The sequence below is a fragment of the Lampetra planeri genome, chromosome 40 (genome assembly GCF_965212315.1).
Source record: "Lampetra planeri chromosome 40, kcLamPlan1.2.h2, whole genome shotgun sequence".
Taxonomy (NCBI): domain Eukaryota; kingdom Metazoa; phylum Chordata; class Hyperoartia; order Petromyzontiformes; family Petromyzontidae; genus Lampetra; species Lampetra planeri.
The window spans coordinates 2,501,056-2,525,988 of record NC_136146.1 but is presented as its reverse complement, the minus strand read 5'-3'; the positions used below and the strand labels follow the sequence as shown (position 1 = coordinate 2,525,988).

General features: G+C 44.4%; 1 protein-coding gene across 3 annotated transcripts in view; it reads left to right on the top strand.

Moving 5' to 3' along the window:
• The window catches only part of LOC144731722 (uncharacterized), a 69,725-nt gene that overhangs the window by 34,006 nt on the left and 10,786 nt on the right, over positions 1–24,933 (top strand). The window contains exons 11-21 of one of the 3 annotated variants that reach the window (XM_078612916.1): positions 8,936–9,040; positions 10,368–10,403; positions 12,896–13,072; positions 18,787–19,080; positions 20,174–20,425; positions 21,343–21,419; positions 22,195–22,351; positions 22,690–22,806; positions 23,197–23,373; positions 23,603–23,639; positions 24,673–24,834. In XM_078612916.1, coding sequence (XP_078469042.1) covers positions 8,936–9,040; positions 10,368–10,403; positions 12,896–13,072; positions 18,787–19,080; positions 20,174–20,425; positions 21,343–21,419; positions 22,195–22,351; positions 22,690–22,806; positions 23,197–23,373; positions 23,603–23,639; positions 24,673–24,834 — 1,591 coding nt within the window. Of the gene's footprint in view, positions 1–8,935; positions 9,041–10,367; positions 10,404–12,895; positions 13,073–18,786; positions 19,081–20,173; positions 20,438–21,342; positions 21,420–22,194; positions 22,352–22,689; positions 22,807–23,196; positions 23,374–23,602; positions 23,640–24,672; positions 24,835–24,933 lie in introns of all 3 variants that reach the window. The other 2 variants (XM_078612915.1, XM_078612917.1) reach the window with 2 other exon arrangements.

Below are 24,933 nucleotides of genomic sequence, written 5' to 3'. Positions count from 1 at the left end.
CGTCACCATTCGATGAAAGAGTGTTGTATTAACTTGCTCTGAGTGTAAATCAGGTTGGAGCCGACTGAGACGGGTTCTGTAACGGACGTGTTTGGATTGCGACATGATTTGAGCAAGTGCTGCTAAGGGTTATACAGCCTGCACACTAGCCTAATGAGCGTGGCATTAAGCACACTTCGGGCATATCACATGCTATAACTAGGTTTAACCTTAGGTGACCTTATGTAAGGGCTGTGTGTACCCATAATGTCTTTACCTAACACGGCACCGTGTAAGATTACATGACTGGAATGTATAATTGAAGTGTATGAAACTATATTTTTTTGTGCCGAGGTAGGCGTTAAAAGAACTTGGGAGTCATTCTTATTTGGAACGTAGGTCACAAATCGCAGCCCTTTTTTTCTCTGCTATCTATGGCTCCCATGCCCAGTGGTGGAAACTCCTCATTACTATGACAGAGGACATTCGTAGGATAACCAACACGGTTGAACAGAGATAATTAATGTTAAAATAAAATGAATGCAGTAGATATGATTATTGACTTTGTTTGCTCTCACATGAGTCATCGCTGCATAATTTTGCCGTGGTTTGCACTCATCTATATACACTGACCTTTTTTTCCATAAACTATTTATAAATTATAATTAGGCACGCTTCCCTAACGCTGCAATGTCGGTTTCAAGATGTGCATCAATTCATCGATGAATATTGATTCTCAATCTCAAGATACGTATAGCGAATCACATGTTTAAGAATCTTATGTTTTTAGATGAACATATGTGGTGTGTAAATTGGTTCTCTTCACCCCTGCAGCCACTGCTACTATATGCACAACGAAAAGTATAAAATAGTCATTGGCTCTTGAATCAAATAATAACCCTGAATCGTGACAATCCGTTGAAGTGCTGACAGGGTGAATAACTTCACCCCTGCTCTGAAACGAGTTGAATCATTCGTTTTACTGTCTGGCCTGTTGGGTTAGAAATTTACTTTGTGCTCTGTAATTCGATCCCAATGTTGACCATAAATATTTTGCAATGCTTGAGAGCTTCTGCAGAATGTATTCCATTTAAAAACGGGATTTATGTATATTTTTTACACAGTAAATGTGAAACAACGTGATCGCTGCTTAAATTGTCGAGCCGAGCCGAGGCTTGGCAACGGCTTGCCATGACTGTCCTTTTTTTAGTCAATGAATGGCTGGCACTGTGATCCGGCTGGCATTTTACGCGAACGCACGCAATGTTATCTGTGCCTCGGCAAGTGATTGAAGGTTATATAGGCGCATTGAGAAGAAAAAAAAAGCCGTTGCCTGGACACGAGAGCAAGTCGAATGTTGCGTTGCCATAGAGAAACGGCCGTACGCGCACAATGGCACGGATGACATCTCCGATGCAGCGCCTTCGATGTGAAGCTCTGGTGCAAGTGTAATTTGCAGTGAAACAACGCAGCCAAGAGTCGTGGCATGTTTTTCATTTGGACCTCGGTTACAAAAGTGCAAGGGAGTTGAGGGGGGGGGGCAACGTCTGGGGATGAGGGTAAGGGGAGACCCTGGGGAGTTCAAGTTATATAGGTCACAGCCGTGCCTTTAAAGACGACACCCACTTTGTGTGCGCTTTTAAGGCCTGCTGATCTAGAACAGATGGGTCTGCTTTGTGTTATTACGTGGCGGCAATCCGCGTCAGCCCCCAACGAGCAGATGCATGGTAATTTGTAAAGCCCTCTGTGGTCCGCTCGCGTCTTTTCCACGTTTTTTTAATGCCAGTTTCCATTCACGCACGGCACTGGGTGCACATTTACGTGCTGTCACCACTCTATTCACGTGATTTCTCCCCCAATTTTGTGGCACGTCACGAGATGGGGTTTCGATTCCTATATCTTGCGAAGTTTTGCGCACCCCTTGTCGGTGAGAGGAACAGCCCCAACGCTATCTCTGAGATGACTTACGTAAGCTTCTGGTCCACACAGGGGGTGGAACTTTTTCCCACTTGTCCTGTCGAACGAGAGTAACGTCTGTTGCATGACAGTCAGACCAAGGCTTGTAATCTTCACACCTGGAGTTTAGCCAAATGAAATGCAGAATTCACATTTGGTGTGCTGATTTTGTTTCTTGCAATTAATTCGTGACCAGACTGATACTTATCGACTCGCTCCACTTGGGAACCCCGTTTCAATCGCAGGCGCACGCCCAGGATTCAAACTCCGACTCTCATCGGTGCAAGATAATTCCTATGACCTCTGAGCAACCTCCACATGGTGTTAAATTCTAAGGAACTTTTCCCACAGTGGCCACGGTTATGTCGGCATGCAAGTGTGCCCACATTGATGTAAAACAAACATTTTGTATTCATCTGTGTGTTAAGTATAATTATTGTTTTGACGATTGTACGTTTCTACAAGCGGCCAAGGCGCTCGGTCATCCAGTGCCGGTCTCGTGTCGGTTTGCGATGTGACGGCAAAGGACGTGACTGCACTTCAGAAAGGGCTTTTGGACGCCAAGAATAGTGTCGTCTGTGCACTGCAGTTGTCAAAACTCAGCACATACGTGCGTAACTTAATACTGCAGTGTTGATTTATAATGTGTGCAGTGTGCTGAACTTTCCCACTATGGGAGGTCTTCTTTTTATATAGATTACAATATGTAAAAAAAAAATTTGTGGTTAACATTTTCTTGACTTTTGTCACTGGCAACTTTGGAGAAAACAATTTCATACCATTAGTGTCAAATCTTGACTTAAAGCTTTCATGACTGCAGTAATTCATACCCTTTGGGTCTTTCGGTAAAGTCACGTAGATAAAAAAAAAATAAGAAAAAATCACGACGTTTCGATCGCAACACAAGCAATCGTCTTCAGGTGTGAGAGCGTTAGTGTTCTCGGTTATTCGTCTGTTTTTACATTTGCCCTCGCTTATTTTCAAATTGTATTTTCCGCATCATCTCATGAGATTATTTTTGCATTTTTAACTCTTGCAAGCTAGCAATGTCACCAACCGTTTGTCGGGAAAGTCCTCAGAGGTTGATGTCGCAGAACTACTTCTCAAGTTACTTTAATAAACCTCATGCCAAATTAAGCAAAAAGCCAAATGTAATATTCCGATGTGTTTTTTTTGCACTGAGATCATCACCTTGCGACACTCGAACCGCACCTCCCATTAGCATGGTGTGGCTACGTACGGTGCTAAAGAAGTCCAACATAAATGCATACATACGAACCTAGTCTAATCACAGAAGGCTTAACCCAAGATCCAAACCAAGGTGCTGGCTCATTGCTCTGTTGGGATATTAATCCCCTGTGCCCCCCAGAATCTGTCATTTGCGCCGCTTGACTACAAATGTCAAGCGATATTGCTTAGTTGAGTCCTCTGGGTCGTGATTTACATATGTTGTGTCCATAGTTTAAGAATTATTTACATCTAACGCAAGTAGAGTAGGGGAGCGGTGGTCCACTGGTTAGCGTGCACTGCACTATGGACCCCTGAGTTTGATTCTGGCTCAAGGCTATCATCAGTGGCGAGTGTTATCTGAATGGATCCTGCATCCTTAACCAGCCCGCATTGAGCAATATTGTGAAATATGGTGAGAAACAAGTATAACCCGTAAAAACAAAGTTTTTCACTATAAATCCTTTATATGCGTGGCGGCTAGAGTCCTCTCGTCCCCTGGCTTGAGATGGCTGCCACGTATGGGTCAGATGATTGCCTGCCACCATTAAGCAATTGGTAATTAAATCTAATTCTTTTTTTCCTAAAAAGTGTAAAATTTTGGAAAAACAATCTTTTCACGAAAATAAATTGTCACGCACAACGAGTCTGTGTGGAAAATGTCAGCTCGATTGGATCACGGGAAGTGGGTTAAAAAACGACCGAAAGATTTGCACGGTCGTAAGCGCGCAAGCAAGCAAGTGAACTTAATATGAAGGATTTAAAAAGCCTCTTTCTAACACGATGTGTGCAGAGCTTCATCTAACAGTGGATTGACAATTCTCAGTCGAGAGACTCGTGTTCGCGTGAATGACAGCATGTCTTATATGTTTTGGCAGAGTAAGGGTTCGAATTTGCGTCACTAATATTGTAACCAGCGTATGGAAGCATGTAGCTGAATATAGCTGCGTTGTAAGGCCCATGCATTGTGGCAGATTTTCAGTGGTAACTCATTTGGAAACCCCGTCTCACGTGACAATCATCTTGAACCTCGCTGTCCTTAAATCTCCATACTTTTTGCGCTCGGAAGCACTGCTGCCCTGTTGGCGCACGCATGTCAATTATCCCACAGCACCGTTCGCCATGCCTTCCAATTAGTCCTTTGCTGCAGCGTGGATCTCACTTGACCTTGGAGCAATGTTAAAGGAGTGCGGCGTTTTCTGCTCAGCTTGCACAATCGGGGACACAAACCTTAACGTTCTGCAACCCCTTTCCTGCGTTCACCACCTCGCCTGCCACCAGCGATTTATCCATTAAAATTAGATTGGCTTTACTCCTGAGCGTTTGACTTGCGCATTCACGAAGGCGATGACGGTGATGCACACGTACGTGCCTGCGCACTTGCTCTTCTTTCCTGGCCTAATTGTCGACTCTGCACTCGCTCATCTGGTCCACGCGTACCGCGGGGTTGTGGAGCAGAGCTGCTTTTGGACAAAGGCTGCGGCAATGCTGACAGCTTCACTAGAGGGGATTACAGTAGCTAGTCATTCTTACTCCAAAATTAGCTTTTGCTCCTTTTATTGGCCGTGTTGGTTTGAAAATTAGCATCGTGCATTTTTAAGCATTAAACAGCCAGCATTGCAGGGGTTTTGGACCTGTTACAATATCCCTGTATGACAAAAAAATGTCCCCTTGCCCGCAAGGGAAAGGCTTTTGGCTATGCACTGTATGCACGCACCATTGTGCTTCTGATTTAAATGAAGGGGTTTTATTCTCCGCATTCTCCCCCTGTTGAATTGTTTAGGAACATTGCATCCGTCTGTCAATGCAGACGCGCAGCGCAGAGCGTGCACGCTTGCATGCATATTGCGCACTAATGCAGAAATTTTGGCTTGGGAATTCACGAAAGACCGGGCGAGCGTTTACGCTAGGAATTTCTATTTCTCTGTGTTGACATTTGGCATCGCTGTTTTATTATAGATGGGGATGAATTCACATAGAAGCCACACACCGCATTGGGGTGTCGGAGGAGGGAGTGGCGGTGGAATGGTCAGCGCACTGCGCTACGAACCACCTCTCCCCCTCTTCACCAACCCACACTGACTAGTGTGGTGAAGTATAACCATCCCCCCCATGACTGACCACGTATATTCACTATAAATTACTCGGCATAATATTTCAATCACATTTTCATGATATTGGTTATTAGTGATTTTAAATATTGTACTTGTATTTTTTAAATCGAATGATTACTTTTAGCTTATAATCAACAGAATATTGTGCCAGTCATGAGTCTTGTTTGACTATACTTCACCATGCTGGCCATTGAGGGTTGGTGAGTGGGGGGGAAGAGTGCCCACAGCCTTTTCGATATCAATCGCCGTTGATGTTCACCTTGGCCATACATGGAACTCAGATTGACGGTGTTATAGTGCAGTCTGCCAATCACTCTGCCACCACTCCCCAAATTCATTATCATGGTAGACTTTCACATCTATACTTGGGACGATGACAAGGTTGAAAAAAAATAGTGCTCAGTAGTGTCTAGCACGTTTTTTTTTGTTCCCTTGGCAAGTGCATGACTGTAGGCTGGTGTTTTGTTGTCGTGCCGATTACAATGCATTATGTGCATGAGGAAAAAGGGAAAGTCATCAGTTTTGCACTCGTGGCAGTCACTAGATTATATGGCCCAGACTATGGGCCATGACTGCAGTCTGGTAACGATTACCGTGCAGAATTTGTAATGGTCAGTCTGACTTGGTGTCTGGGCCCAGGTATTAGTATTCATTGGCAGACCACACTGTACACACTTGTATTGCAATCGCCACTGCTTTTACCGACACGCGGAGAGGTCTCTATTGGGGTGGTATATTCCTTACATTTAAATGTCTGTACAAAATATGCCGTGACGTGTTATTGCACCAATAATATAAACTTAATGGCAATTTATCTGCCCAAGCATATTAAACATTCACGAAGCTTCCTACATTTATAGCTTGTACAGTCGTGTGGCGATTGCTACCTCGTCACTAGGCAGAGGGTTTTTAATTTCACAAATACATTTTTGTGCAGTATAATAAATAAATAAATATTAGTAATGCTATAATTTCGTGAACAAAGCAATATCATATATTTATGATTTATTGAGGTGGTTTTTAAACACTGTATGTTTTATATATGCATAAATTGTAATTTTATTTCTTATGCATTTTTATTTTTCATTTTGCTTTGGTTGAGTGAATGTTACCGCACTCGGCCCACCATATTCAGAATGTAGCCTTTGAACACTCCTTTAAATTTTGAATCGATACGCCTCCGTATTATTTATCACAATGTCAGCAGGGCTGTGCAGGCTTCCTTGGCCGGATGTTACGTGCGGTTTAAATTTAACACTTTCTTTTTTGGCGTTGTGTGCATTATATCATTTTCCTTTTCACCTCCCATATTTCGGTCCTCCTGTCCCCCCCAACACTTGTTAGCGGATTGAGTACGCGGCTCGGCTAGCCTCTCTTGAAATACCTCCTCCACGTCGCTCCTCCTCCCAGCTTGGCTTTCTTCCTATAGACCATCACTTGCAGAGACGCGGAAGCACATCAATCCTCGAGGCACCAGCGCAGCATTTTCGCCCCATCCGCCGGGCTGTTAGCCGCGCCCTGTCGCGGGGAGCTAGGCACTGCTACTCGCAGGCTGTCGCGCTGTCGCTGGCTAGCATGCAGCGCCTCGCCGCTCAGCGATCATCCAGCGAGCCACCACCCTGCGCGCACGACCGGCACGGTGCGCGGGGCAGGCAGAATCCCTTGGGCCATCCTCCCGACTACGGCTGTTACGCCTTCGCCGCTCATGGCCAGCCGGACGAGCCCTTCCCTCACCCGACCCCGGTGCGGTGCGGAGCAGCTCCGGGGCATCGTTACCCGCCTCCGTCCATATACGCCCGCCCGCCGTCGGACAGGTTGTCTGGAAGCCCTCCAAGTGCTCCGTTGCGGCAGCAGTTTTCCGGCACCGCCGGCTCGTCCGACGGCGGTGCCACACAGCTTCTGCCGCCGTCGTTGCAGAGCTTTCCGTACCCGCTCGTATACCACGTCCTTCCTCCGGCGCAAAAGCTCGTCATGCAGCCCGTCCCGGGTGTGCACGGCATGGCCTACGGAGTTCCCCCTGCCTCCCCCTTCCTCCTGGTCAGCACGCAGCAAGCCATGCATGTGTGCCGCGTCCCTTACTGCCCGTCTCCACAAACCGGCGCCTGCTATTGCCATCCCACGAGCGCTACCCTCGACTCCCTGAATTTGGCCACCGGACAATGCTCGGTCGCCCCGCCCATCAAGTCGGTCCCCCACTCGGCCCCCGCTGCCCCGTGCTCCGAGCGGCATGGACCCCCCATTGCGGTGCAGCCGGCGGTCGAGGTGAGATACCAACCCTCTCGGGTGGAGCACTGGGAGGCTGCCGGGAGAGCGGCGCGCCAGCCGCCCCAGCCCGACCCGCCGGGCAATGCTGCGTCGTCGGCTGCCCCGGCCAGCGGCGGAGCACTCGACGGCGCCACGACCAAGGACGGTTTGCTAGCGGTAGGTGGCGCGGACGGTTCGGTAGGTGGCGCGCAGCTTTCGACTCCCTTCACATCCCCCCTGTACCTGCTGAGCTGCGACGGCTCTGTGGGCAGCTTCTCGGTGTTCACCTTCCCTAGCCCCACGGACGACTCCGACGATGAGACGGAAGACGTGTACTCGGAGGTGGAGGAGTTTGAGCTGGTCGAGAGGCCACAAGTGGTGGTGACCGATCACGGGCTGACCACATCCCCCCACCTGCCGGGTGGCGGCTCAGACCCCAGAACTTGCGACGTTGGGGACAGGACACAGGAGGGCGACTACAGGAGGTGTCCCATGCCCGAGTACCCCGCAGAGCCCTCCTACGTCCCGATGCATGGTTACCAACTTCAACCGAACCCGCTTGTGCAGTCGTACCCTCCGTACTTCCCCTGCGCCACCTTCAATGACCCCTGGGCTGCTTCCAAAAGTTTGCACCGCTGCTCCACACTGGACAATTTCTCCCAGGCTTACCAGGCTCAGGTCGGCATGCCTGGGCCGTCTTACGTGCAGCAGACAATGCTGCTCGGTCATCCCAGCGGTTTTCCTCACCTCCATCCACCTGTTGCTGCTCCTGACAACTTTTACGGTTTTCCCACTTTTTTCCTTCCGGTGTCCAAGGTAAAGACTTTAAAGTGTTTTTTCTGTTTAATCGGTCTGGAATTAAGTGATACGTGTCATTGACAGTAACACTGCTTTTGTTTGCGTGCTCCATTTTTTCTTCTCTTTAATGTCTCTTTGAATGTCTGAAGATTTGTTTTGTTGCTCTGTTTTGTTGCTCATCTTTGCTCTATATATTTTGGTCTCGATCAGTAAGTGATGCAAGTTGCAGAGTTACATTTAATGTGATGGTGCTAATTTTGGAGAATACGTTAATTCAGAAGCTAACATATCAATGGTTATTGAAATCTTCTTGGTTCTTTCGGTAAAGTCACGTAGAAGGGAAGTAATAAAATAATAAAAATAAAACATACTTCCCTTCTACGTGACTTTACCGAAAGAACCAAGAAGATGAATCCCTGCAGTCACGAAAGCTTTAAATGGTTATTGAAAATCACCGTGCGATATAATATATATTGCACCACTATTACGGTGCCACTCCCAACTGTATTTCCACATGATAGCGTGTGCTTTGATTGTCTTAGCTATTATTTTTATAGATATAAATTAATTCGGTGCAAGGTCGTTGTGATTTATCGGCGCTTATTTTTTGCCAACAGTCTCCAGGTCTTTTGCAGACATGCTGTCTGCCCCAGCCATATGCACAACCTTTCCCATCAGATCAGCCTCCCCTGCAGCAAGCATCTTGTCAGCATGGTCAACAGGTTAGATTTGTTTTTTTCTCGTTGTCCTTTTCCGGACCTCGCACGTTGTACCGGCAGCTCCTGTAATTTTCAGTATTAAAGTGAAAGGGAAACAATGCATTTTTGTAGTAAGGTAAAAATTGTGGGTTGCGATTTAATTGACTTGCAGTATGATTAAAACTGTGCTGCCAGATTAGATACTTATATGTTGCAGCCTCTTAAGGGCGTGCGTGTGTGGGTTTGCTTGTCAGTAGAAATTGGTGCATCGTTGTTGAGTGCACTCCTCTCTGAATCTGGTGGCCTGAGTTAATTTCCCGGCCATGGTTAATGTCTGTAGAAAGTGGCATTAGAACCTGCCCTGCGTCTCCTCTCGGCCAACTCGGTTTTAAATAAGTTCCTGGTAACAGTATGTGAACGTTATCATCGGGGGAGACAATGGCAGGTGGCCACGTTACTGGCCATATCACCCCTGACCAGTCTATGAAATAGGAAGGGGAATCTTCATATCTATGTACAGTAAAACCTTGGATTGCGAGCATAATTCGTTCCGGAAACGTGTTTGTAATCCAAAGCACTCGTATATCAGTTGTGATCACAAGATGCTCGGCAGACAAAGCGTATACACGTACTACTCGTATTGCAAGACCTCGCTCGTTTATCAAATTAATATTTATAAAAAAAAATTACTCGTCTTGCAAAACACTTACAGACCAAGTTACTCGCAATCCAAGGTTTTACTGTATTTCACAATTTAAAATTAATAAATGAACATCTTCCCAAATACCGTACGAAATACGTGCAATTGTTATTTGCGTTGGATGATTAGAATACAACCTTTCCTTTCCGCAATGTTTGACAATATGCCATCTCTGGGACATTAACGTAATTGAGATGTCCGATCTCGGGTTGTGCATGCTGGCAAATAATCCCTTTAATAGATTAAATTCAGTTTCTGGAGTCGAAGGGGACACCATCACTTTGTCCTTCCAAGTAACCATAAGTGTTTCATGGCCAAAGTTGAGTACAGTTTTTTGGCATTCATCACTTATCGCTCTGGTGTGGCCTTGTCGCAGAACCGCGATACAAATTGCATGGCACGCTGCACAGAGAGGCCTGCAGAAATCAAAAGGGAGGTGGCTATCCGGCCTCTTAGGTTGCTGGAACATTGTGAACAATCCGATGCATCCATGTCTGTGTAACCCTGCCCTCTCCATGACCACATATGCGATGCTCTGTATTATCCACTTCGATTTTTGTCGTTTAAACGATGGCTTTAATGCGGTGCATCGTATGTGTATGTACATTTGTTCTCTCGCTGAATGATTATCTTGGATTTGTTTCCTTTTAGTATGGAAATTGTTACTACATGGCTCACCCTCAACAGGTAGATATTAATTCCACATTACGTTACACAGGATAATGTAATAATATATATGATTTTTATTTAAAGCTTTCGTGACTGCAGGGATTCATATTCTTGGTTCTTTCGGTAAAGTCACCACGTAGAAGGGAAATAATAAAATAATAAAATAAAAATTTAAATACGTGACTTTACTGAAAGAACCAAGAATATAATATATATGATGGTAATAAGTGACCTTTGATTAAAAAGACCAAAGCTCCTTTTTCCTCTGGTTTTGGGTGGATGTAACAAAATTCAACTGAAGATTGGTCTCAAGAAAGCTGTACAATTTGATGATGCTAATATTGTGATTTTTTAAAATTCTTACTTTTTATGCAAACTCAAGGACATGTCTTTCCTATAATGGCTGTATAAAGCAGAATATATTGTAACTAGTCTATAGCCCCTCCAAGGACAGGTGTATTGCAGTAAATCTGAAATATTCAAGCGAAAAGCAGACCATTAGTGTGCAATTTGTAAGGCCGTGGTGACAGATTGATTTCATTTAAAGGTTTTCATCCCTTGTTCATCATCATGACGTCCTTTTTACTTCTGTCTCAATAGCAACACATTACGACGTTTCGATTGCAACACAAGCAATCATCATCAGGCATAAAAGAAAATAGCAACAAAAATCTAACTAGAAAACTATAGACCGACATACAAGCAGACAGACATCACAACGGCACGCAGAGAGAGGACACAAATCGTCCTCTCTCTGTGTGCCGTTGTGATGTCTGTCTGCTTGTATGTCTGTCTATAGTTTTCTAGTTAGATATTTGTTGCTCACACTTAAAATTCTAACTTAGCAAATTTTGAAACACGTAGTCAACCAGGCCATGCATGTATTACATCATTACATCACATTTCAATATTTTACTAGGTTATTTAATTTTCGTGTGCCTGTATACTCCTCTCTATGTGTGCCGTTGTGATGTCTGTCTGCTTGTATGTCGGTCTATAGTTTTCTAGTTAGATTTTTGTTGCTATTTTCTTTTATGCCTGATGATGATTGCTTGTGTTGCAATCGAAACGTCGTAATGTGTTGTTTTATTTTGATTTATTATTTTATTTTTAGACGTGACTTAACCGAAAAGAACCAAAGAATAATTCCTGCAGTCACGAAAGCTCCCAAATTAAGATTGTCTCAATAGCGTTACGGAAATCGCGTGACGTGAGGGTTCTGTGTTTGTAGTGAGGGTTGTGAGTTGACGCTGAGTAGGGGGGAGGAGGCGCCTCACCCCCCCATGTGGAGTGACGTCACCCGCACATGATTATTAATGAGGGGGGGGGGGCGTTTGGAGGACGTCACCTGCGCATGACTATTAATGAGGGGGGCTGTTAGACGTGGTGGGCCATCACCTGCACATGATTATTAATGGGGGGGGGGGGGTGTTCTCCATGTGGAGTGACGTCACCTGAAAATATTATTAATGACAGTGGGGGGGGGGTCCATGTGGAGGACCCCACCTGTTCATAATTATTAATGAGGGGGGCTGGTCGACGTGGTGTGACGTCACGCGCGTTACACACAAACATTCTTTGCTCATTAGAGCGTTCTGAATTTGTTTTATTTGATGTCACAGCGACTAGCAGCAGTGAGTCAAGTCTATTTAAAGAAATCCCACTGTTTTTAGTGCTGAGGTCCAATTTTACATATTTCAGGTTTTGAACATATGAATTGGCCTTCATATGACTATCAATAAAAGGCATCTCGTCTATGAAATTACTTGAATATACTTCAGGAACCGAAACATTGCCAATTGCTTTAAAATATATATTATAAATGCGTTGCTACGTTGCAGATGTATACATATTGTTTATAAATCCATATTCCATGTCTACGTTCATTAACACAACGACTTGGGTCTGCTTCCCAGCTACAGTAGTGGCAAGTGATATCTGAAACAGTACTGGAAGCCCCCTTCACCAACCCACACTGACTAGTGTGGGTTGAAATGTGGGGTAGATGACCTGCACGGCATGGGGAGAGCTGAAACATTATTAGTAACATTTGGAAACTTGCCATCCGTAGAAGCTGCACTTAAGCATTACTCTATTACCCCGGTTTATATGACAACAATGCATTATTCTGTACTCAGCGCTCACAAGCAGGGAGCATTATTGCCAAAAATGTGTCCGTGTTTCATGTCGTCGCCCATCTGCGTTGTGCGTTGAGCACGTTTGCATTCCGGACCAAAGCTTAATAGCGTCTCGTGATAAAAAAAACTTCAGAAGAAGAATATTGACACGGGAGAAATCCGTTGAGCTTCGAAGCTCTTTTTCGCAGATGTCCAGTCGGGGCGGATCATAAAGTTACGACGACAAACAATACGAAAACACGATAGGGGTGCAAAGTGTAGGAATATCTATCGATGTTTATTTTACCAGGTAAAGCCCACTGAGCTCTTAACTTGACATTGCCTCCAGGCCGCTAATAATGTTCTCGTGCTCACGGAATTGACCTTTTGCAGCAGGTGCCAGTGCAGTCTCTCCAGCAGCAACAGCCACCGCCGCCTTGTCAGCAGGGAGCATTTAATGGACTTCAGCAAGCGGCGCAGTCGGCGGTGCAGGCAGCGGCCTACATGCAGCAGCAAGATGTGCAGCCTGATCATACGTCACAGATCTACGTGTGCACTCAGCCACAAGAGGTATGCATGCTTGCTTGGTCTCCTGCACCTTATAACGTGAGATTGAAGCACACCTCACCCCCCCCGCTCCTCCACCCAGAAATGAATTGGCAAAAGTTGTGGGATTTGACAGAAGAGGTAATGAAACGGTGGCAAGGTGTGAGCCATCAGTGGCATTTGGCCATGATGATATTTTCAAACCTACTGCGAATATGCATTGCAATGTGTAAAGGAAGACAAAACCCAAGTCAACAAATAAGCCTTATGTAAAGGTTTGCACCAAGGTTGTATGTTCCAACAGTCTGACATTAATTTGAAGATTAATGAAGGATAATAAAAAAAATCAAAAGTGACAGCTTGAATGCTTCAGTGCATCTTTCTCTGAAGTACCCCCTCTGCACTTTAATTAACATTATTTTGTAAACCAATGATTTCTAAATATCATGAATACGTGATATTAGGTGTTGACTTGGACTTAAATGTACCGAAAGAAACGACTGTCAAAGCGAGTTCCATCCAACCGATAACTGTCGTGTGCAAATATTCTGGTTTCTTTCGGTAAAGTCACGTAGATAGAAAAGAAAAATAATACAATTTACATTTAAAATAAGAAATTGAAAATAATAAAAGCAAAAAACCCACGACGTTTCGATCGCAACACAAGCGGTCTTCACCAGGCGGAGAGAAAAGAGGGGGCAAGCCTCCAAATGCAACTGCTTCTAAGGATTTCCAAAGTGAGAGAGTGGGCAGGGGTCGAGAGCTGGGAGGAGGAGGAGAGGCTGCGCGGCACAAACAGTGACAATGTCGGAGCAGACACTAGGGGAGCAGCTTGGAGGGGGAGAGATGAGCGGCATGAGTCAGCCGGTAGTAATGTAGTGTCGTGTGCAACTTGAAACAATCGATTTACAAACCGCGTGATATTAGTCTTTCCCTTTGTTTTTGCGAGTGTACAAATGCACTCCTCGAACGGTGAGTGTGACTTGTGAACGCGGTGTGGCCTTAGGTGTGCTCTCGGTTGGTTTCCCCCCCCCTTCAAAGCAAAACGCAGAAGCCATGGCCAAAAGCTAGAATGTGGGTCTTGTGTCTTTGGATGTCTCTGCTGTTCTCACCCCACCACTGCCCACGTACTCTGGGGTCATGCAGGTGGAATTGGATTGTTTATCCTGTGACTCGCTTACAGAGCTTTTTTATGCAAGCCAACACGAGTGATTGCCTGTCAAACATTTTTTTGGAGCCTGACTTTTGAATGCTTGTTATTTTATTTTGTTGGTTACGTTATAGAATGAAAAACTAGAAATGTAATGGTGATGTGGACAGATTTAAGTGTTCAAACATTCACATAGCCATTCATTTATTATGGCGTGCATGAAAGGGCCTGCAGATGTTAATGTAGTCAACGTATGAAATGTCAAATGCATTGCATCATGGATTCTTTTGGGTAATTATGTTCTAACTGAGCTCTCATGGAACTGCCATTAAAAAAACATTGTTTATTTCACGATTTTTTGGTTCATTGGAGATTACAAAGAACAAATATATTGAATAATTTAATTGGACAATATCTCTAGTAAGAACTGAACTGCACATGCCTGTCTGTAACGGTCTGAACGGTGTGTTCCCCAGTCCCACTTTGTCTGCGTGACCTGAGTGTAAGGACAGCCTGTAGAACTTCTCCATGCGTAACCGTTATAGTGGTGACATTGTTAGTTGTACTTTCGTACATCTTAACACGAGGATATTTTCATTTTTTATTGCAGGCAATATGTTACCTATTAATATAATTACGGTGATCATTATGAGTTATAACGTATCTAGTTTTGGGTTATGGACTTTGCCCAATTTCCATTACCTGTGACATGATACAAGCATGGGGGATAAATTACTTGGTTCACTCGGTTTAACTGATAGGCTTTTGTGACCAATATTATTTATAATAAAGGTTTTTGTATTAGATCGTGTAAGTATAAATGTGTCGTAACCCTCCACCACCCAACACAGCCAGTAAGGTTGTGGATGCTGGATGTAGTTACCAGCGAAACGTCGAACTACTCAAATTGTAAATGGTTTGGATTTACTCTCCAGAACACCGGTCAGCTGAAGTAGCAACTAATTGGCACGCTGTTTACGTGACAAACCTAACTGGCTGTGTCGGGTGGTGGAGTATTACAACACATACTTACGCAATCTAATCTAAAAACCTTTATTATGAATACATAGTTTGCTGTTGATGGGAGATCGTATTTTTGTGAAGTGTTCAGCAGGAGACTTAAACCAGTTTAGAGTTGTGGCTTAAGCCTATCAATCTCTGAACTCTAATTCATTGCGGAGTCCAAAGTCGAATGTTTTGCGGTGGGGGGGGGTTATGAGCATCGACTTTACTCTTTTTGTGTTACATCTGTGCCGATATTTATCATTCTATTCCATTCATAGAAAGTCTTATCAGATAATACCGCACTCATTCACGAATGTTTTACATTTATTATAATAGATTATCATTTTTGTGTAACAAATGGCCACGTGACATTGTGTTTAGAGCTTGAAACAAGTATTTGGAAGGTTACAATTTCGAATCCCAGTCAGTGATTCAGTAATTCATCCCTCCAAGATTGATAAAATGAGTACCACTTTGTGGGCAGTTGACATTCGTTGTATTTTTTACGCTTAGACTGGTCCCTGTCCATGAAAATGTGCAATTTCTGCCACTGGCTCAGGACTGTACTAGATGAGCATCGCTCCACGAACATTTGAGAGTGGATAACACTCTAACTTGGTTGTGATAAACACAATTAGACATTTCAAAATCGGCAGTACTTTGATATAGCGATGGCACTACTCTCGTGTATTGTTTAGTAAATACCCAAGTAATTGGGTATGGCGTCACTGTGGCGAGATGGGAGGTCGTGGGTTTGATCCCGACCCTGATGCCTGTATATTTGGAGTTTGCGCGATCTCCCCGTGGTCACGTAGTTTTTCCTCCGGGTGTGCCAGTTTTTCCCTCCACATTTAGAAACATGCGTTCAGAGTATTTGCCTGCGATACATTTCCGCTGGATAAGCCACTTCATTGGGCTATCAATTGTGGCCAGGTCGCTTCTGAAAAATATCTATATAGCTTGGTGAGCCTTATCTGGTAAAATTAAAATAGCAGTCATTGTCGTATTTAATCATTGTTACGGATGAAATGTGCATTAATTCTAGATTTGAAGCTTTCGTGACTGCAATGATTCATATTCTCAGGTTTTTTCGGTAAAGTCACGTAGGTAAAAACATTAAAATTAATGAAAGTAAAATAAAACAAAACAAAATAAAATTCACGACGTTTCGGAGGCAACACAAGTCTCCGTCATCAGGTGGGACCGTCACAGCCGAATTAGCTGCATCAAGTGAAGCAATGATTCAAGATGTAATCCCTTATAAGCAAGTTGAAGGGAGGTGGAGAGGGGGGGGGGGAGAGCTTATCAGGCTGTGGTAGCCAATGAATGGAAACGTATCGGGAGGGAGGAGGAGCGGTGATCAAAGACTGCACGCAGTGCTCAACACAATGAATGAAGACGTGTCGGGACGGAGGGCGAGCGGCGATCAAAGACTGCACGCAGTGCTCAACACAATGAATGGAGACGCGCCGGGACGGAGGGCGAGCGGTGATCAAAGACATCACGTAGTGCTCAACACAATGAATGGAAACGTGGCGAGCGGTGATCAAAGAACAATGAAGAGATTACTGTTAAACACTGTGGATGTTAACACTCGGTGAAGTAAATTAAAATAGTGCCTGTCAGATAAGATGGTCCAAAAAGTGTAATTAAGTCTTTTTTGCGTGGTTAATAACATCTTTCCAGTGATTACTGAGTTTGTACCCATCATCACGGTTGAAATTATGTCTGTGTTTGTATATTTGTATGGCTTCGTGTACAAACCTTTGATGGTAGCCCGGAGGTTTGCAGAGAACCTTGGTCTCGGAAAAGACAATTTCATGAGAGCCCGCCGAGTTGTAGCAATGATCGGCAACGGCCGAAGAATCAGTTCTGCCGTGTTTCAGATCTGACTTGTGCTCGCGGACACGATCAGCAACATGACGTTTTGTTTCTCCAATGTAGCAATCACCACAAATGCAACTCAATTTGTAGACTCCAGGATACTGTAAGTCAGGAACGACATCCTTCACAGATGGAATCAGATCACGGATTTTATGCACTGTACTGAATCGGACTTGGATCTTATGTTTGTTTAGAATTTTGGAGATCTTTTTGGTCACGCCTGCTATGTATGGTAACGTGATAGTTTTGGTCAGAGTTTCATGTGGTTGTTTTTGTGTGGTGGGAGAGACAGCTTGGCGGATAGTGCGGTCAGAGTATCCGTTCATCCTGAGGGCCCGATGTACATGTCTTAATTCATCAGTCAGGTGGTGTTGGTCAGAAATGCCATGGGCTCTGTGGTATAGCGTTTTGATGAGAGAATTCTTTTGAGATGGGTGGTGGTGGGAATCCGGTTTCAAGTAGGAATTTGTGTGGGTGGCTTTCCTGTAGACAGAATGTCCCAAGGATCCGTCAAGCCTCCTCTTAAACAGAATATCCAAGAATGGTAGTTTACCGTCTTTCTCCACTTCCATGGTGAATCTGATAGATGGGTGTCTAGAATTGATGTGGTCCAAGAAGTGGTTCAATGCTGGGAGGCCATGTGGCCAGATGACGAAAGTGTCATCCACATATCTCTTCCACAGGGAAGGACGCAGGGTGGATGTCTGGATGGCGTCTGATTCAAACTTTTCCATGAACATGTTGGCTATAACTGGTGACAAGGGGGAGCCCATAGGGGTACCCTCATTCTGTTTGTAGAAGGTGCCATTCCAGGTAAAATAGGTGTTGGTGAGGCAATGCCTAACCAGCGCAGGTACATCAGAATTCAATCCATGTTGGACTAAGTCCTCAATTATTGTTAGGGTGTCCGGTACTGGGACTTTGGTAAACAAAGATACTACATCAAAGCTGACGAGGATGTCATCAGGAGATAGTACCATGTCCTTAACCATAGAGACTAATTGGGTTGAGTTGAGTACTGCCGAAGAGGTCTTGCCTGTGAATGGGAGCAGAGTATCTGATAGAAAACGGGCTAGTTTGTACGTCGGAGAGTTTATCGTCGACACGATGGGTCGTAGCGGGGTGCCTTCTTTATGGATTTTGGGAAGACCATAGAGTCTGGGAGGTCTTGCCGCCGATGGTTTTAGAGAGGGACGTTTGCTTGGTTCGATTAGGGAAGTCGAACTCGTGATGATACTGTTGGTTTTTGTCGTTAGGCTTTTAGTGGGATCGTTTTTAATTTTGGAGTAACTCCCATCATTAAGCAGGTCCAGGATTTTGTTGTTGTATGAATCTTTATCCATGATGACCGTGGCATTGCCCTTGTCTGCCGAGAGGATGACTATATCATCTCTCTTTTTTAAATTCGCGAGTTCAGAGCGTTCGTTTTTGCTGATGTTACTAGTGGGTTTCTTAGCATTCTTAAGAATAGTAGCTATTTCAGCTCTTGCTACATCCGCATGGATGTGTCCTATGCCTCTGAGGGCTACATCAATCTGAGAAATCATATCCTCTACTGGTATATATTTAGGGGTGACGGCGAAATTTAGTCCTTTGAAATGTGCATTACAAATGTAAATTACTGTCATGACATTTCATGGCACTGGAGCCATTGTGTTCGCTCGCTGAATCTCTAACACTCGGCCTGCCTTGCCCCCAGGCGAGCGCTGCCCAGCTGAGCGCCAGCGATGCCCCCATGACCCCCGCTCGACTCGCGCCGTCGAGCGGCGTCGCCACCGCCGCGGGGCAGGACACTCCGGTGCAGTGCGCCATTGGACTCGCCGACCCGGCTCTTCGGCCGCACTGCCCCTCATCGCACCCTCCTCCGCTGCCGCCGCCGCCGGCCACCGACGCCGGCCAACTTCATTGGATGCCGTCGGTTCCTCGAACTGCGCAGACTATGCAAGCGCCACTCGCAGATCAACTGATGGTCTCCATTGACACGCAGACGCAGGTGAACAATTTGTTTGCAGTGCACTGTTGGATGAAGGCCTCCCCATGCCATGTTGTTCATTGGAATTGTTTGACTGTACTTCACTACCGTGCTCAGTTGGAGTAGGTGAAGGGTTGTCTGCAGAACTGGTTCAGGTGTCCTCTCATTACTTATGTTCGCCATGACCTCCTAGAATCAGCGTGTGAATCACTGTGCCACTGCTTCACCCCCAGAGGTGTTTAATGACGAATGTTGTCAGTGTTTTTTTCATGTGCTTTGTTACAGTTATAATAAGCAAATGTTATAAAATATGCACCATTTTATAGAATGTCTGCAATGGTTGTGCTGCGAGTAAATTGGTCACTCTAATAGAAAAGTAGAATTTTGATATGATAATTGTTTTTTACCCTTTTATCTGGCAACAAAACTGACACCTTTTTTACAAGGAGTCATGTTTGTATTGACCACAATACCTGCGGTCGGAATGCAAACAAAAAACACAACTCTCATAATGTATACAATGTCCTTGAAATTGATTGGTCCACACCCGAGACAGCTTTTCTTAGAGCCTAGTCTCACATGGTGTTGGACCAGATGACGCCAAAAGGCGAGGTAGTTAACATCTCCTAGCCACCAGTTTTGTTGCCAGATAAAAGGGTAAAAAAACAATTATCATATTTTGCTACTGGCAAAGGAGGTTCTAATGGTAGAATTTTGATAATTCGCGCAGGTCTGCTGATGACGTTAAGAAGTGCCCAATGCTGGTTTCAATGTGGGTAGAGACTTGACTTTTGACTTTACTTACCCATGTGCAAGATGTGGGTTGGTGATGGCAGACAGCATCGATATGGCTAGAATCAGAAGTCCAGGACAACACTGCCTCACAGCCTATGATATTGTTATGCATGATGGTTACCTATCCAAGCATTATCCAGACACATAAACCCTGTTTAGATTCCAAGATGTGACGGGATTTATTTTTTTATAGGCCTCGTGTGTATATATGAATATGTGTCAAGAGCACATGCATTTGTGTGTGTCGATTCATCGGACAAAATTACTGACCGTTTGTTTCACCACAAAAATGTCGTTGCTGCTTGTGATCTGCCCACAGACCGTGATTTCACCTTCGCTGCCAACGGCTCACGAAGTCGGCCCTGAGATTCAGTCAAAAGTGACTGCTGGCATCGATCCTGCATCCGCCGTTGGCACGGGAGGTGTGGCGCCTCCTGAGACGATGCAGTTTCGTGACACAACTCTGGACGTCCCCGTGCAGAGCGCGACGGACGTGGTGCCCTCATACCCCATGCCGAGCGGTCAGGAGCACGACCCCACACGGAGCCTTCCCGCCCAGCCTCAACGACAGGTACAAGAAGAGGTACGTTTGCACAGAGGTTGAATCGACTCGCATTTGTTCTTAGGGGCGTGCCACTGGTGGCGAGATGTTAACTACCTCGTCGGGTATGAAGGAGGTCGTGGGTTCGATCCCGACCCTGCCGCCTGTTGTATATTTTGAGTTGCATGTATCTCTCTCGCCGTGGTCGCGTGGATTTTTCTCCGGGTCGTCCGGTTTTTCCCTCATTTATAAACATGCATTTTATAGGTTAGATGGCTGATATAAATTTCCACGTGATGAGCCACTTGGTTCAGCTATCATTAGTGGCCAGATTGCTTCTGAATAAGAGCTGTATAGCTCAGTGGGACTTACCTGGTAAAATAAAAAAATTGTTGAGTTTAATAGTTTAGTTTATGATGCTAACCGTGTCATTGTAAGACATGTCTCCTTGATCTTTTTGGGCAACGTTCGCTTTTAATGATATTCATGCGTCATGATGTATGCCAGCCTTTACCGAACTTTACAGAAGAGCATATTCAATTTGGATGTGCCGTGACTTTTTTGCCGGTGTCGGAAAGCTTGTTCATTCAATCAAACTGATGTGATGCATCTGTCATGTTCTTGACCGTATTGCCACGTTTTGTTCAATGACATTTCGCTGAAAGTCTGGCCTCTGTGTGAAGTTCTGCTTGTTAATTACGTGAGTCATCGGCCGTTCATTTCTTTTGGATATTAACATCACTATGTTATTGCTTTGGGGTAATATACGTGACATTAACTCACTGAGCTTGATCAATTAATAAAATCCCATCAAACCTTTGGATGTTATTTGGAAAGAGAGCCAGGGATTACAGGATTTTATTCGTATGCTTTTATTGGTTTATACGAAATGAATATACCTACGAAATAACATCCACAAAATAACTGGTGGCAATGCATTTTCATAGGTGTCCAACTCTGGTGTCGATAACCCAAGTGAAATGAATGAAGCACAGATCGCCCAAGGATTAACCATGAACGAGAGGTAAGCATGTGATTTGTAATTATTTTTCCCAAAAGTGGATCCACATTTGTTTGTGGCTGCCATTGTCTGCACACGTTCAGCTTAATCCCTGAGACTGCTTTAACATGATTATACATTTTTTTTGTGTTGCGGAAATTCCACGCGTAATTAGAATTTTCACACAAGTCACAGGTTTAAATTATACATGGTCACATTGAGCAGCATGCACGCATTGCAAATGAAAAAATGTTTGCATGCAATATGTTTCTTATTTTTTTTTGCATATCGTTTATCTTACCACATGAGAAATGTATGAATTGGAGTGCATCACATAAAATGTTTTAATATTTCACCAATGTTTATTAACAACACAGATAGCATTTGTTAGGGATGTAAGAATTCGATCCCTGCGATCAGGGTTTCACTCTTGAATCATGCCTAACATCAGTGGTGAGCGATATCTGAACCGTGTCTGGAGGGGGGGGGGGGACCCCCTTTCAGAACCAGAATCAGAATATTTACTCATACTGGAGGAATCCAATGAGCTATTATACAGCTCTTTTTCACAGATGTCCAGTAAGACTCTCACTGACCAGCTTGGTGCATTTATGGTCAAACAAACCCCACGACCAACAAAGTGTGGCTCGCCCTTAATTTCATCCAGTCGTGGATTAAGAAAAGGCTGTCGGTATTAACCATCAATGTAATCTCAAACGGATAAACACACCACTGCACGTGAATAGTATCGCGCTCTCAAAGCCTTTCCGGCCCTCTCTTGTTGTGTGTTCTCCTCCAGCATGACCTCCGACGCCACGTCCGCCAAAGAGCTGAGCGAGAACGAGGCGACGGGCGGAAGCAGCAGAGTGGACGGCAGACACTCGAGGAGAATTCGCAGGTCCAATCGCAAGTCCCGGCAGGAAAAGTCTGTCAAGCCACGCGTCACCATTCTCAATGTGAGATGACGGATGGGTTCTATTGAAAGTTCCGTACCCGTATGTGACCGGCTGCCGTTGCTACGAAGTTATAGTCCATTGATTACGTTTCCTTCCTCTCTTAAACTGATCTTCATCTCCTATTGTGTAGGATTTTGAGATAAGATTGAATGGTGTGTGATCGGATTCGAGCCCAGGATTTCAATGCTGCCAGCTCATTGCTGTAGCCCTTAAAACCAGCAGCTGGCCGTCTTACACGATGGCTTGTTTTTAAAATGGTTTGTCCTCTCCGCCCCCGCTTGCTTGGAGTGTGGTTGTAAGCTGCTTTCTCACGCGCATTCTGCATTGTTTCGCTGAAGGTTTCAGAAGAGGGAGATAAGGTCGTTGAATGCCAAATGGAAACGCACAACCACAAGACGGTCACCTTTCAATTTGAGCCAGATTATGACGACCCAGAGGAGATTGCGGATTACATGGTATGCCATCTTAAATGCGGACACAATTTACCGTTAATGTGCAGCATTCGCACGCGGCAATTTGTCGCCCTCATCGCCTCACAGCGCGGTAATGTTTTCTAAATTGAATTAAGGGATGCGTCAGCATTACATTTCCTTCGGGCTTGTAAAATGTACATGATGAACATTAAATATGAGCGTTAGGTTCTGTTTTCAACCTGTAGTTGTCAGTTGGTAAATGTTGTTTTTGTGTTTCACGAAATAATATTTCTTGTATATGGTTAAATGCAGGGTTTGCTGCTGCTGGGTTCATTTACTAGGCCCACAGGAAAACCTTTGTTCGTGAAAAAACTATTCCATATTCATATGTCACGTTACAAATAGGTAATTCTATTTCATATGATGTTGTAGGTGGTGAACAACTTCATACTGGATTCGGAAAAGGAGATTTTCACGGAGCAAATTAAAGATATTGTGGAGAAGGTTGACGAGATGAACATCTGGGCGGTGAACGACGGAGACTGCACGGAGAGTCTCGATGGCACCAATGCCGATGGGGAAAAAGAGCCCACCAAACATCAATGCAAGGTAAATGCGCGCGCGGAACATGCGACCTCGCTGGAGCACACTGGCATCTTTCAATCGACACAAAACAGAATCGCGCTAGCAAGGCGAATTGCCGGTTTTGCTCTTGGCAAAATGTGTAATAGATTTTTTTAAAATTATTATTCAAGAGTTGACTCAGCAAATTGCACTGAACCTCTAAGAGCTGTCCTTGCAGTAAAAAAATTGGCATCTGTATGACAATTTTTTGCAGCATTCGTCAATGAAGACTCCGGGTTCACTTACCTGTGGTAAGCACAACTTTGCTCTGGATAACCAGAATCAACGCAGCTGTTTACACGCTCATACAGAAGGAATCCCATGCACATCAACATTTCCCGACTCGTTAAATAGAAAACAACTACAGAATCACTTGTATTGCAAACATTCTTGTACCATCACAAAGTTAAAACCTAATCTCATTAAAAAGCTGAAGTTGTCCAAGTGTGGATCCATTCTTCTCCAGTTTGTTCCATTCCATGCCATCTATTGTCAGCTTTATTTTTGCAATTTGCTTTTCTGAATTCATTTCCATGCCTTAAAATAAGCTGTTGTTTTGCATTTCCTATCATTTATATATACACATTAAATTTGAGATTTTTTATTTTATCCAAAATATATCTCGTAAACAGTTCATGTTTTTTTACAAAGATACATCTTAGAGTAGGACACATAGGTTAACTATGTATGATGAGCCCATGAATGTATATAGGTGTTTAATTTTCATTTCGTTATCTAATTATGAATAATCATATCGGTTATGAAAGCCTGCAATTAAAATAATAATTATTTCCATCTTTTTTATAATGTCTTTATTGAACCCGAAACCGCGATCATGACGGACGGAATAAAGCAAACATGCCGGATTTATTATTTGCATGATAATGTCAGCCAAATAGATGGTAACTTTATAGTCATGCCTAAATGGTCACATCTCACAGCTTAATCTAATCCAAAACGAAAAGACAACCATGTTATTGGTGAATATCCAGTTTAACAAACGACAACACGTTAGTAAATGAAGTACATTAATCTGACACTTGGGGGCTAAGAGGCATTCACTAATTCAGAAGGCTTTCCAAAACCTGCGCATGCCGCATGACCCCCATGAGGTGGTTTTTAATGACGCATATGGCTACAAGCATCATTGTCTGCAAGGCATTCCGTGTAAATGCTTTATTTAACATTGGGAATATCAAATTAGCGCCGCAGCGAGCCTAAGCTCATGCTCTTTGTGAGTATGCAATGAGTGTGTTTCTCATTTATTTTTGTTGTTGCTTCAAGGAGAAGCCACAAGACGCTCCACAGTGGTTCGCACGGGAGGCCGCAAGTTCATCGTGAGCCCAGTGCTTGAGAGTCAGCTGGAAGATATCGGCATTGAGGCCGACTCGACAACAGATGTATTTCCCACAGAGCCCTGGGTACCTGAAGCTACAAATGAAAACAGTGAGTCATCGCTGACTCATTCACTCGTCAGTATACCAGGGGGTGGTGAGTGAATCATGCTCCTATAATAATGTTGCTGGCCTACTGTTTTATGAAATA